The sequence below is a fragment of the Gavialis gangeticus genome, unplaced genomic scaffold (assembly GCF_001723915.1).
Source record: "Gavialis gangeticus isolate Ggan-Ray unplaced genomic scaffold, GavGan_comp1, whole genome shotgun sequence".
Classification (NCBI taxonomy): Eukaryota; Metazoa; Chordata; order Crocodylia; family Gavialidae; genus Gavialis; species Gavialis gangeticus.
The window spans coordinates 51,291,129-51,304,930 of NW_017728996.1; the positions used below are offsets into that span (position 1 = coordinate 51,291,129).

Genomic DNA, 13,802 nt, shown 5'->3' on the forward strand with positions numbered 1-13,802 from the left:
GGAGGCAGGAGATGTAGAGAGTCTAGAACCTACAAACTGCGAGACATGCAGCAGTACACCCAGTTAAGTACTAAGGGGCCCTTTGGGCATCAGAATGGGGGGGGCGGGCACCAAAGGCACCATCTGGAGGACTCAAGTGCCTCTATACTAATGCTAGAAGCATGGGGAGCAAGCAGGAAGAACTCGCACTTCTGCTTGCAAATAATAACTTTGATTTAGTGGGGCTAACGGAAACCTGGTGGGACTCGACCCATGACTGGGTGGTACACACTGAGGGCTAACAGGCTGTACAGAAGGGACAGAGTAGGGAGGAAAGGGGGTGGGGTTGCTCTCTATGTAAAGGAGCATTATAAATCTACCCTAGTCAAAATGGGATCAGAGGAGGAGAAAGTTGAGGCATTATGGGTTAGGATACATGGAGGCCATGGGCAAAGGGACTTTGTGGTGGGGGGTCTGCTACAGTTCACCACACCAGGAGGAGAAGCTAGACTTGGAATTCTTGAGACAGCTCTCAGAGGCCGTACAGTTTAGGGATGTGGTTGTCATGGGGGACCTAAACTACCCTGACATCTGCAGTCAGCCAAATCCAACTGTTCATGTAGGTTCTTAACCTGTGTGCAGGACCTTCACCGAATGCAGGAGGTATATGGTCCCACTAGGGGGAATGCCTTACTGGACGTGGTGCTGGCTACGGGGGAAGACCTGGTAGGGGAGCTGCAGATTTGTGGTCACCTTGGGGACATTGATCACCAATCAAATGAATTCACCATACAGCGTAGGGTGGGTAAGGTAACTAGTAGGGTGGAAGTGCTTGACTTTAGGAAGGCTAACTTCAGTGTGCTCAGGAGTGTAGTCAATGATGCACTGCAGGACAGGAATATTGGCGAGATGGGAATCCAGGAAGGGTGGTCATTCCTAAAGGAAGCAATCATTAAGGCACAGCGGGAGACTATCCCAGTAACAAGGGAAAGGGGGAAAGGAGACAAAAAACTTCCTTGGTTATAGAGGGAAATCCAGGGGAGCCTAAGAACAAAAAAGAAGGCATATGGGCAGTGGAAGCAGGGGGAAGCTACCAAGGAGGAGTATACCTACTTGGCCCGCACTTGCAGGAAGGCAGTTAGAAAGGCCAAAGCAACTAATGAGCTGAGGCTGGCAACACAAATTAAAGACAACAAAAAGTCTTTTCTTAGGTATGTAGGGAGTAAAAGGAAAGTGCAGGGCAGCATAGGACCCCTACTGAACAAGAAGGAGCAATCAGTGACAGAGAGGGGGGACAAGGCTGAGCTATTCAATGAGTTTTTTGCCTCGGTGTTTGTTAACAGGGTTCAAGGTAAATCGTCTAATGGGTTCTTAGATGGGCATCAGAGGCACATAAGCCTAACAACTGTCAACGCTGACTTGGTGCAGAGTCACTTGGGTGTACTGAATGTGTTCAAGTCAGCAGGCCCAGATGAGCTGCATCCAAGGGTACTGAAGGAATTGGCCGGTGTCATACCAGAACCACTGGCACAGCTGTTTGAGTGCTTGTGGTGTTTGGGTCAGGTCCCGGAGGACTGGAAAATGGCCAATGTGGTCCCTATTTTCAAGAAGCGGAGGAGGGAGGATCTGAGTAATTATAGGCCAGTCAGTCTCACTTCCATCCTTGGAAAGGTCTTTGAAAAAATTATGAAGGATCGTATTTGTGGCAGTCCAGTGGGAAAAATAATGCAGCAGGGAAACCAGCATGGATTTGTAGCAGGTAGATCATGCCTGACCAATCTGGTTTTGTTTTGTGACACGGTCACAAAATGCTTAGATGCAGGAGTAGAGGTGGATGTCGTTTTCTTGGACTTCAGCAAGGCCTTCAATACAGCATCTCATCCTATTCTCATAAATAAATTAAGAGGCTATGACATAAATGTTTACATGGTCTAGTGGGTGGCAAATTGGCTTAGTGGTCACACCCAGAGAGTGGTAGTAGATGGGTCAGTATCAACCTGGAAGGATGTGGGTACTGGGGTCCTGCAGGGTTCGGTCCTTGGACCTGTGCTCTTCAATATTTTCATCAGTGACTTGATGTGGCTGTGAAGCGTACTCTATCCAAGTTTGCAGATGATACTAAATTGTGGGGTGACGCGCACACTCCGGAGGGTAAGGAACGATTGCAAGCAGATTGCAAGCAGACCTGGACAGGTTAGAAGTGGGCAGTACACAACAGGATACAGTACAACAAGGAAAAAAAAGCAGAGTGCTGCACCTAGGGCACAAAAATATCCAGCACACCACCTGCCTGGGAAGTGACCCTCTCAGGGTCTTGGAGTCATAGTGGATTCCAAGATGGACATGAGTCACCAGTGTGAAGAAATCATCAGTAAAGCTAACTGCACTGTATCATGCATCAGCAGATGCATGACAAATAGAACCAAGGAGGTGATACTTCCCCTCTATGCAGCACTGGTCAGACTACAGTTGGAGTACTGCATCCAGTTTTGAGGGCCATACTTCAAGAAGGATGTTGATAGACTCGAGGGGGTCCAGAGGAAGGCCACTTGTATGGTTAGGGGCTTACTGGACAACCCCTATGGGGAGAGACTGAGGGACCTGGATCTCTTCAGCCTCTGCAAGAGAAGGCTAAGAGGTGATCTTGTGGCCACCTACAAATTCGTTAGGGGGACACAGCAAGGGATTGGAGATGCTCTGTCCACCGGGGCGCCTCATGGGGTAATAAAGAACAGTGGTCACAGACTGACATACAGCAGATTTAGGCTAGATATCAGGAAAAAACTTCATGGTAAGGGTGGCCAAAATATGGAATGGGCTTCCAAGGGAGGTGGTGCTCTCCCCTACCTTGGGGTCTTTAAGAAAAGGCTGGAGAGGCATCTGGCTGGGGTCATCTGACCCCAGCACTCTTCCCTGCCTAGGCAGAGGGTTGGACTCGATCTGTTGAGGTCCCTCCTGACCCTAGCATCTATGAATCTATGAATGTGGCACAGTATGACTAAAATGGCATCTGATCAGTTGGTATGAGTGAAGTCCTTGCTGAAACTGTTATACTGAGTAAATTAGGATTCCCCCCACAAAAAAAGGATTCTGATAAAAGATTACATCTAAAGTACCAGGCAGGGACTAAAATATGTAAGTGTCATTTAACAAACAAGCAAGTTGCTCTCATTTTGCACTTCAGGTTCCCCTTCATTTTCTTCCCAATCCTGGTAGGATCTAGAGGCACATAAGCAGTAACTTTCTACATATACTCAAGTTTCCTTCCCATTTTATACCCAACTCAGTAATGTCTCCATGCAGAGTGACATGGCAATTTGCTACCTTGCAAGGAACCGATGCAAGACAACAAATGAAGACCAGACAATAAACGAATGCCAGCAAATGGCTCCAGGCAGAAGGTGGCTTAGATTTAAATACTATTTAGCATGAAGAGTAGGAATAGACTGGGTTTAAGATTATAAATAGGGATCTACTGAATTCCTGCTGAACCAAAGTAAAAATTGTGGGCTGTAAGCAGCGCCATTTTTCCAGTGGTCCTGCCCTCACTACTGATTGGCCAGAGGGCCCCAGCAGCCCCACCCCTCACTGCTGATTGGCCAAGAAGGCTGCCCATCATGGAGCCCCAGCCCCCACTGCCGATTAGGAGAGGGGTGAGGCTGCACAACAGGCAGTCCTCTTGGCCAGTGAGCAGTAAAGGGGGGGCCCACCACCTTTGCTGCTCCTCTTCAAGTCAGTGGCTCCCCCACGCTGGCAGGCTGTGAAGCCAGCCTGCAGCAGCCCTGAGGACTGCTAGTTCTCACTGGGGAGATAGCATACTTTTAGTAAGTGTCTGCACTCCCACCCCCAGCGATTTTACACCAAAATTGTGGAGACTGCCATTTTTGTCGGGTCCACAGAAACCACATTTCCCCCTTGCATTTTTCACGAAAAACGTAAAATCGCGAATAAAGTAAATCCCTAATTATAAAGCACATTGCTCGTGTAATGCCTTGCAAATGCCAAGCCTTGCAAAGAAAGGGAAGCCCAGAGAAGTTTGTGCTGCATGACAGCCACCCAATATAGCTTAATAATTGTTTGAGCAACACCACTTAGAGCAAGAGACTCATGCAGACAGTTAAATCAAATCTCATGACTCAGGGTGTGATTTTTTTTTTTCCCCAAAGGGGCTAGGAATGTACCTCCCACATCATCTGGTAGGCATAACTCTGCATAATTGGCTAAATGCACTATGGCAGTTTTCTCTCTTCCTCTGAAGCATCAGGAATTCGCTGCCCAAGGCAGAATACAGAACTTGATGAACCAGTGTGCTGACCTACCTTAGGAATATAGGACTTCCTAATCGCAAGAGAGTAATTGAATGGGATTTTAGATGAGTGCATGGTGTTTATTTTTTAGGTTTCCCAAATAGGTCAGAAATCCTGTTCTCTCAATAACTGAAGTAGGATTCCACAGCTAAGAGTATGCACACACAAACACCAAGCAGGGACCTTAACAATCTCTTGACACCTTGAAATTTTAAAATAGGCTTTGACTTAGGCAGATCATACATAGTGTTTAAGGGACAAAACGAAGAAACAAAGAAAGGTTACCCATCAACTGTGTACTTACATAACTGTGTTGTCATCAACTAAGATATCACAGCCATGAGCTGGGCATGAAATAGTCTGAAAGAGAAGAGAGGGGTCCAATAAAGCCTTGAAACAGTTTTCATGCCCATTTCCTTGAAGCAAGAACTCCAAGGCCAGAATTTATTGCAAGCAGAAGACTTTGCACAGCAAAACTAGAACTCAGGATGTTTCATCCAGACACGCTAGCAAAATGCTCTTTAGCACCGAATGTTTTGGTCCCACAAAGCACCATTAGACACTTCAACAGGTCTGTAAAGAACTTGTCTTCCGCAGTATTATTCTTTCAGTTTATGCAAAAAAGTTACGCTTCTCTCCACCCACCTTCCCCAGCATAAGGCACACAGAGATAAATCCTTACCTGTCCCATGCCTTCCTCCATTATTTTGGTAGTTAAATATTCACTCCAGCACTGCATACAGAACTTATGTCCACACTCTAGGCCAGTGAAGTACTGCAAAGACAAAAAGCACATGACATTGTACCCATTCTGTCCTTCCTGCTGCTGTGAAGTTTAATTTCACCTTACTTACTCCCAGGACAGAATTTGTAACTGCTCCAAGGATACTGCATTGTTTCCTTTGCATTGCCACCACCTCAGTATGTTGCTATAGCAGCTCTAAATGTGCACTCTGTGTAGCTGCACTCTGCATCGCTAACAGCAGCAAGAATGTAGAGAGAGGATTTTCTCCTCCCACCCCCACTACCTTTAAATTATGGCAGATGCATGAGTCTAAAAGAAAGGATAATTGCTTTCCCCTACCTGTATTACAGGAAGTTGCTAACAAATGCTGCATCTTGGAATGAAGGTTAAAGCAGTAAAATGATACCCACAGGATTTTTCCTGCATTTGCATCTCTCACGTAACTGTTCAGCTCCAGAATAATTACCAACCACGTTGGCAAGAGGCACCTAAAATATTGCCCATGCAGGTGAAAGCAGCTAACAAACAGAGCAAGTAGTAGGCATTATGCATTTAATAAGTCATAAGAGTTTAGAACATGAGTTGGAGGCACCTTTGTGCTTACAGCTTACCAAGCAATATGACTTGCTCTAGAACCCAAATGTCTATCTGATGGCAAGACTGAACAGCCTAACTGGCTGAAGCAGTACCCAACCAAGATTTTATACAACTGATTAGCTGATTGTCATGCAGAGAGCCACCTGGCAAGGATGACATCAGCTTTGTACGCATCATCCTCTGCAGTGTGCCAAGACATCTGACTGAACACTTATGTGAGGGACAGGGAAACAATAAGACAGCTAGAGAAGAATAACTTTGAAATGAAGGTGGTGTATAAGTGAGAACTATGGGCAGGACTAAACTGTGTCTGAAGCCTGGGGAAGGTACAGACATGCCGGACATTATGCTGTTCCAACAATGGGATGTTAGTCATGAATTAAAGGTTTGTTCACAGCACAGTAATTTCATTTAAAGGCATCTTTGGCATCTGTAAAGATATGTGAAAATCTCTACAGTATTACTATGGTATCTCCAAAAACATGTGATTAATGCCCTCTCTCTCCTTCCACTATAAGCTATGAGAACTCTATTCCAAAAGCAAGTCCGTTATATTAGTCAGTTCAAAGGCAATCCCAGTTCTGCTGAGCTTGCTGTATGTAAAACTCTTCAACCTCCCTACCTAAAAACTGAACACACCAGTGCTCGCGTAGTGCTATAAACAAACAGCATTATAATCTAGGGTCCTATTTTAATCACCGATCATGAATGATTCAGTAAAAGCTGAAAAGTTGAAGTCAAGCCCCTCCTTGACAGAAATGTATTGAGATAGTTTATTTTCCTGGTAGAGATGCTTTATTTCTAAACTGTAACATTATGAAGAATTCTGGAAGACATCAAAGAAACTGGCAAACAAATCAAAACCATTTTTGTTGGGTTTTCTTTTTGGGAGGGGGGAGAGAAATCAAACCCCAGGGTGCAAAAGTAATACCCTAATGCCTTCACTCTCTACCTAGAGCTTCTCCAGCTTTATCTGCTATCAGCGTGGTGTACTCAGTCAGGACAGTCCAAATTCAATACAGGGTATGTTTATGTAAAAATATTATTATCCACAGACATAAGATGTGTATAAAAAGGATGTGGAGGAAGAAATATGGAAGGTACCATGATAATGGGGAAGGTACACAGAGATAGTAGGAATGGATGTAATAGATGTAAAGAGCTACTTGGGATGGGGCCTGCAGATGAATTTACTATAGTCCAGTTCCTTGACATAGAACACAGAAAAAGAGTATTTATCCTATGTTCTGAGAGTTATGGTGATCTGTTAGAGGGAAAAAAGCTGGACTAGTGCCCTTTCTGTTGCCTTTTGATGGATAAAAGGCATCAGATTAAAGAAGGTGGTTTCTCTGCTTTAAACTTTGTATTACTAATGGCAAGCCTGCTTATCTCTAGGTTTGCTAGGAGACTTTTGGAATCAAAATGGAACAGTTCCCTGTCCCTCACATCTGACTGAACAGTTTCACTACCTCAGTACCCACAGTGCCAACATCCCACCAGTTTGAGTTATCAGCAGAGATCCAGGGTTTCCAATTTCCCACAGGAAAATGGAGAAAACCATGGATTTTACCTTTTACCAGAGGCTAACGCTGATTTCTCATTTTACTGAAGAAACCCGCAGGGAGCAGGAGGGCAGCCCCCATGCAGGGGGCACCATGTGCATGTATAGGCACATGACCTCCAGGCAGCCTGGAGAGCAGCTCCCGCAGGTAAGTCATGGGGTGGGACTGAGGCCCCCATCGGAAGGGAGGGGAGGAGTTGGGTAGGGCAGGGCAATGCCTAGGGCTTGGGGCCGCAGCCCAGCCAGGCAATGCCTGGCTGCAGTGCATGGCCGCAGGACCCCAGCAGGGAACGGGACAGGGCCACAGACAGCTCGTCTGGGGGAAGCTCACTGCTGCTGCGTGCACTCCTGGGGGCCCAGGGGGGAACCAGTGCCCCCAGATCTGTGCACAGGGCATGAGCTGCCCACTATGGGCTTCAGCTCCTGCCCTGCTGCCCTCCCCCAGGGCTCTGCAGCCTGGCAGGTGTGACCTGGTGCTGCAGACAAGAGTGGGGCCATGCAGGAAAGTTGCTTGCTGCTGTGAGCTCCACACTGCCCTGGCAACATGTCCCTTGTATGCAACCCAGCACCACCGCCCCCACTGCAGCCACGTGCAGGGGACATGTTGCCAGGGCAGTGTGGAGCTTGCAGTGGCAAGGAGCTTTCCTGCACAGCCCCCGTTGTTCTTTGCAGCCCTGGGTCTCACACATCGGGTAGGGCAGGAGCCCGCAGCAGGCAGCACACAACCCCTGCTCCACACAGATCTTGCGGAGGTGAGGGGGCAGAAAAAGAGGAGATGACAGGCTCCACTCCACTGCAGCAGCTGCCCACTCCTGCCAGAGGCAGGGGCTTCAGACCCAGGTCCATGATCCCATGGTAGCTAGGGGCCCCAGCAGGGCTGGGGGAGTTGTGAGGCAGGAAGTGAAGGGCACCAGCAGGGCCAGAGGGCTGTGGGGGGGGCTTTCATTTTAATCACGGATTTTGGGGTTTTTAACCAGAGAATTTGCAAACTTTTTTGTCAGGAAGAACTAGGATCCCTGGTTATCAGACGTCGTCCAAAAATCTCTAACAAAAAACACAAGGTTGAAGGCTCTTCCTCACCCCCTTCATGCAAAGCAACCAACACGACAATTTCCTTTTTGCATATCATCTTTAAAGGGGACATGGGAGTGCTGAAGGAGAGGGGAATTGGGAGGGGGGAGAAGTCTGTCTTTGTTGAACCACTTCTTTGCATTTCTGAGGACAAAAGTTTTCTTGGTTACTGGCCAATGCCTACGAAATGTTTCCAGCACAAAATTGAGAATCTCAGCTGATAAAGATCTGCCCTTAGATCAATGTTTCTCAACCTGTAGGTCATGGCCCAGAAGTGGGTTGCAAGAATGTATGAAAGGGTCATGAACTAACTTTAAAAATAGATCAACAAACTTTTAAAATGGATTCTCCTTTAAAAAGAGAAAAATGTGGGAAATGGTGGCTTTTCCCTAGCAGGCTGGCAGAGTTCCAGCATGCAAGGGGCTGCTTGGGACCCCCTATGGCCCACACACAAGCACCCCTTGGCACCACATGCTATGGGGCTTGGGCCTGGGGGTGGGGGCAGCGGGTCAGGACTAGCAATCTATGTTTAAAAATAGATCCGGATACAAAAAAAGGTTAAGAACCACCGACTTCGATCACCCTGCCACATAAGGTCTTGTGCTGCTCATTCCAGGGAAGGGAGTCTTGCCTCCACAGCTAGTCAGCAAAATAGTACTTTAGTCAAGGACACTCCTAGACCCAAAGTGCACAATGGAAACCTGAAAGGTAGGCTAATAAAACACAGCCAAGGTAAGAATGGAAGCTTATGTAAGTAGTTTACACACACACACACACACACACACACGTCACAGTTTTGGGATGATTAGAACAATTTACGTGATTGTGAATTCAGGAAAAAAGAAATAAGGGGGAAAAACAACAAGTTTCTGGCAAATTTAGGCATGTTAGCTGCTAGCAAAGCCATGGTCAAAAGAGACTTCTATTTTTCTGAAATAGTTTCATCTTCCTACTTCCTTTTTGTTTTATACCCATGTAATAATTCCAGAGGAACATCATGTTACTTGTCTGTATAATGCTCAGAAGGGGGGCCTAGGTCTCAGCTGGCGTTCCTGAAGCCACCAGAACACAATTAGCCTACATCTCTGAACTTTTGCAAAACGAAGCAGGCTGGCCAACCACTTCAGGAGGATGAATGAGTGTAGGACCTAAGCCAGGGATCAGCAATGTATGGCCCATAGGCCAGATGCAGCCTGCTAAGCGATGTTATCCACCCCAGAATCTAGGGTGGCAGCAACAATTTGGAGGGGGTGGAGAGAGGGAAGAAGGGCTGTGAACAATAAGGCTAGGGGTGGACATCACACATAAACCAGTTTAACTGATCAGAAATTGATTTAAACTTGCAACAGAACAGATATTCAGTGCACATAAACCAGTTTGAAAATGGCTGAAGCTGGTTTAAGATAAACCTGGTTGAATGTAGTATCAGGCTTACATGATATGGTTCAAACTGGTTATTGCAATGTCTGTCCCAAATCCCTTGGTGGTTTAAGTTAAATCAGACTCTCCCAGCTTGCTCTCTGGGCTGGGCGGAGTTCTCTGCTCCCCAGCAGGGCTGGTCTCTCCCCTCTGCTCCCTGGCTGGAGCTCCAGCGGAGACTTGCAGGCACACCAGGGTCTCCTGGCTTCCCCATGCCCCCCTCCCCTCCCACCACTTGCTGCTTAAGCAGAGATCCCTTCCTCCTCTTTCCCACAGCACAGACTGTAGCCAGCAGAAGCGACCTGAGCAGGGTGCAGGGCCCAGGGCAAATCAGCCCAGGCGAGGCCCTGCCCCACTCTAATCCCAGCCCCAAAGAAGCTGCCGCTGCCATTGACAACAGCAATGTCGGTGGGGGTGGGGCATGTAGTAAGTGGCTGGAAGCAGAGCCACTGCTCCACCCGGCTCTGCAGGGCCCCCCAAAACACAGGGAGCAGGGCTATCACCCCAGTTTGCACCCTTGACACCCCAGCTTGTATCCTCAGCCACTGTAAGCATGTGCCTGCATTTCTGGGAAGTCTGTCTGGTTACAAAACTAATTTAGCCTAGCCAGGTTAGACTAACCTGCAAAGATTGAATCAATTCAGGCTCAGGCTTTTTGAATGTCTGTCCCTAGCCTAAGAAACATTCAGCAGCAGCTGGGTTCCATATGCATTAGCAGAGGAAGTGTTGCCAGTAGCCAGGTTGCAAACAATGGCCCACTTTCAGACCAAGTTGCATTATCTTGGCTGGCTGCTCCTAAAAGTTTACCAACCCCTGCTCTAAGCCATTTTCCAGGAAAAGACATTTCCACAACAGAGCAAAGAGCATATCTAGGACTTTGCTAAAATCCAATTTTACTTTCCATAGGCCAGTTTTGGGCTGCTCTTTGCTCATTATAAAGAGCCTCCTATCTGGCCCTAGTTTGTTATGTTCCTTAGTTTCTCCCTTTTTTCATTTTTTTTCCTTTGTGTTTCACATGGATGTGACCTTTTTAAACATAAATTTGATCTAATGCTCACTTTAACCTGAATGACTTAACTGCACTGCTGCCACAACTTCACACCACTTAATGCATACCATGCTCAGAGCTCCACAAATATAGTAAACAGTCAGTACATTTGAAATAAGCTTAGCTCTGGACATATTAACATGGTTTTGAATACAATCCCCCTGCCCACTTTTGTTACTTAACACCTTTACTTCATTACTCAAATATCCCGCCACAAATCTGAGATTATCCTAAATCTTTGCTCAAAATGTGGTTACTACAAGTATCATAAATTGACTACAGTAAATGTGCTATGTTTCTGCTATATCTGCCTGAACAATTAGAACTACCATTCTTAAGACTCCAGAAGGTTAAAACAAACCTGTGCCCATCTTTACTTCTTGACACACATACAAATCAGTGCTGGTGGAATGGAAATTATGGTGCAAACATTAAATATTAAACTAAAAATAGCAGCCCCTTGTGTCAATCTACTAGCAGGGAAGACCTAGTCAGACTGGCCAATATAGAAGAATTTCAGCATCTTCGATTCTCTTGATCCTGCCTCCCCCACCAACATCATCCTATTTGTCAAACTTGAAGCAAGAAAAGTTTTCACTTAAAAAAAAAAACCAAACAAAACCTGCAGATTTCCCTTGTCTGCAGTGTCGCCAATCCCCGTGTTCCAACCTTCTGCTCGTGTATAAGATCCTAAACTCTGAAGGTTATTTCTAGTTAGTCTGCTTTCACTATAAATAACAAGTGCAGAGGCAGAAAAGGATCTTGGAGTCATCACTGATGCCAAGATGAACATGGGCCGGCAGTGTGGGCATGCAGTCAGGAAGGCCAACCACACCTTATTGTGCATCCACAGATGCATCTCGAGCAGGTCCAAGGATGTGATCCTGCCCCTCTATGCGACACTGGTCAAGCCGCAGCTGGAGTACTGCGTCCAGTTCTGGGCGCTGCACTTCAGAAAGGGTGTGGACAACATGGAGAGGGTCCAGAGGCGAGCCACTCGCTTGATCAGGGGGCAGAAGGGCAGGCCCTACGAGGAGAGGCTACGGGACCTGAACCTGTTCAGCCTCCACAAGAAAGCTGAGGGGGGATCTAGTGGCCTGTTACAAACTAGTCAGAGGGGACCAGCAGGCATTGCTCCCTGTCCCCCCGAGCACTGCCAGGAGCGACTAGAAATAACAGTCACAAGCTAGCAGAGGGTCAATTCAGATTAGACATTAGGAGGCGCTACTTCACTGTCAGGGCAGCTAGGATCTGGAACCAACTTCCAAGCAAGTGGTGCTGGCTCCTACCCTGGGGGTCTTTAAGACAAGGCTAGACAATCACCTTGCTGGGGTTGTTTGACCCCAGTACTCTTTCCTGCCATGGCAGGGGGGTTGGACTCGATGATCTGCTCAGGTCCCTTCCAAACCTACTAACTATGAAACAAGTGAAAATTTTTGTTTTAAAAATGTACTTTTCAAAATCTAACTTTCTGAATGTCTGCTGTACCAAACACCATGTTTAAACAAAAGATTTAAGGGGAATGGTATGAAATTTCATATAACCGAGTTGTAACATGGTATACACAAACAGAAGGCCAAGCACGTCTGGAAAATTAAACATGAAAGTTCACTTTACATTTGAAGATGGGAAGTGTTTTTTCCTAGATCATTTTGCGGATTATAAGTTTCAATCCTAACCCTCACTCTCCTATTCCTTTTAAAAGACAATTTTAAGGCCTACAGAGTACAAGTCTTCATTCTTAAGGCCTTATACAAGGTTTAAGAGGCTAAACATTGCAAGCAAAGTGTCTGCTCTAAAAACATACAATTAGAGTCTTACTAAGAAGCAGAGACTTTGTGAATGAGAAACAAAAGCCTTGTGCACGGGGCTACCATACTCACCGAGTTTGGGTAGTTCAGATAGCAGATCTGACAAGGCATGTCCTGGGCTGATGACCTTGTATTCATCTGGCGCGTTCTAGACTTTTTACTTGGATTAATTACATGACACTCAGCAAAAAGCTTCTCCAAGTTGCCATCAAAGTACCTGCACAAAGCACACAACAAAAATAGGATGGGTGAAGTCATCACACACAAATATTTAATAGGCAATCATCTTCTAAACAATCTGCATTTGAAGAACAAAGACCAGGAGCACTGCCCAGCAGCATCAGCTGATGGGACTGCAGAATTCTGCTTGCCCAAATGACACTTTAATCCCAGTTGTCTGAAGCTTAACATCCAGCAGGTTCTGTTTTGGAGTTAAATGTGCTAGGGTCACAGTTGCTTTTGATGCTCCAGAGGTAACTGGTAACTTTAACTTTAAAAATATATAAACCTCTCCAGAGTAGCAGTTAGTAATTATCTGGTCAAGACTGTATTGTAAAGCCTAGATCAGCTGATAAGCACACAATTTAATTTGGGGGCTGGAGCTCCTTTTCTGTGGAAGTCTAGGGGAGTACCAGCAAACTGGCGATTCCTTCAGTGTATTTCAGCCAAGCTAGTACAAGCCTGAAAGATGGGATGGTCAGACATTTCCACAATTAAGTTAGCTGTCACTCAACTAATTCATAATCATGCAACCTTAGCGCTTCACAAAAAAACCTCTGATACTACCAAAAATGGAAAATTGAAACAAAAGCTTCTAGCAATAAAATTCTGATAGGACAAGTTGATTTGAGGTCAGTTAAAGTGAAAGGCAGAAGCAATAACCTCATATGTCGAAGTTAAGACAAGGTAATGATGGTTAGATTTTCTGAAGAGGGCACCTGCTTCGTAATAACGGAATTCAAAGGCAATTATGAATATTGTAGTGACAAACAGAAGATGGCAGAACAACATCCCCACAAGCAGGAGAATCTGCCCTGGAAGCATCAGTACTAACAGGCAACTGGAAAAAAAAAGTTTTAATGAAGTCACAACCAAGGAGCACACCATTTCAACGCTAATTGACCTGAAGGCACTTAAGTGTTCAACATCTTCATCAGCGACTTGGACGAGGGGGTAAAAAGCACCGTGTTCAAATTTGCTGATGACACTAAGATGTGGGGGGATGCGGGCACTCTAGAAGGGAGCAATAGGCTACAATCGGACC

The 13,802-nt window shown here is 46.1% G+C and overlaps 1 protein-coding gene across 2 annotated transcripts in view; it reads right to left on the reverse strand.

The window, feature by feature from the left end:
- The window catches only part of ARIH1 (ariadne RBR E3 ubiquitin protein ligase 1), a 64,866-nt gene that overhangs the window by 38,782 nt on the left and 12,282 nt on the right, over positions 1–13,802 (reverse strand). For both annotated transcript variants that reach the window (XM_019504492.1, XM_019504491.1), the window contains exons 2-4: positions 12,611–12,755; positions 4,969–5,061; positions 4,591–4,646 (exon numbers count right to left, since the gene is read on the reverse strand). In XM_019504492.1, the coding sequence (XP_019360037.1) occupies positions 4,591–4,646; positions 4,969–5,061; positions 12,611–12,755 (294 nt within the window). The remainder of the gene's footprint in view (positions 1–4,590; positions 4,647–4,968; positions 5,062–12,610; positions 12,756–13,802) is intronic.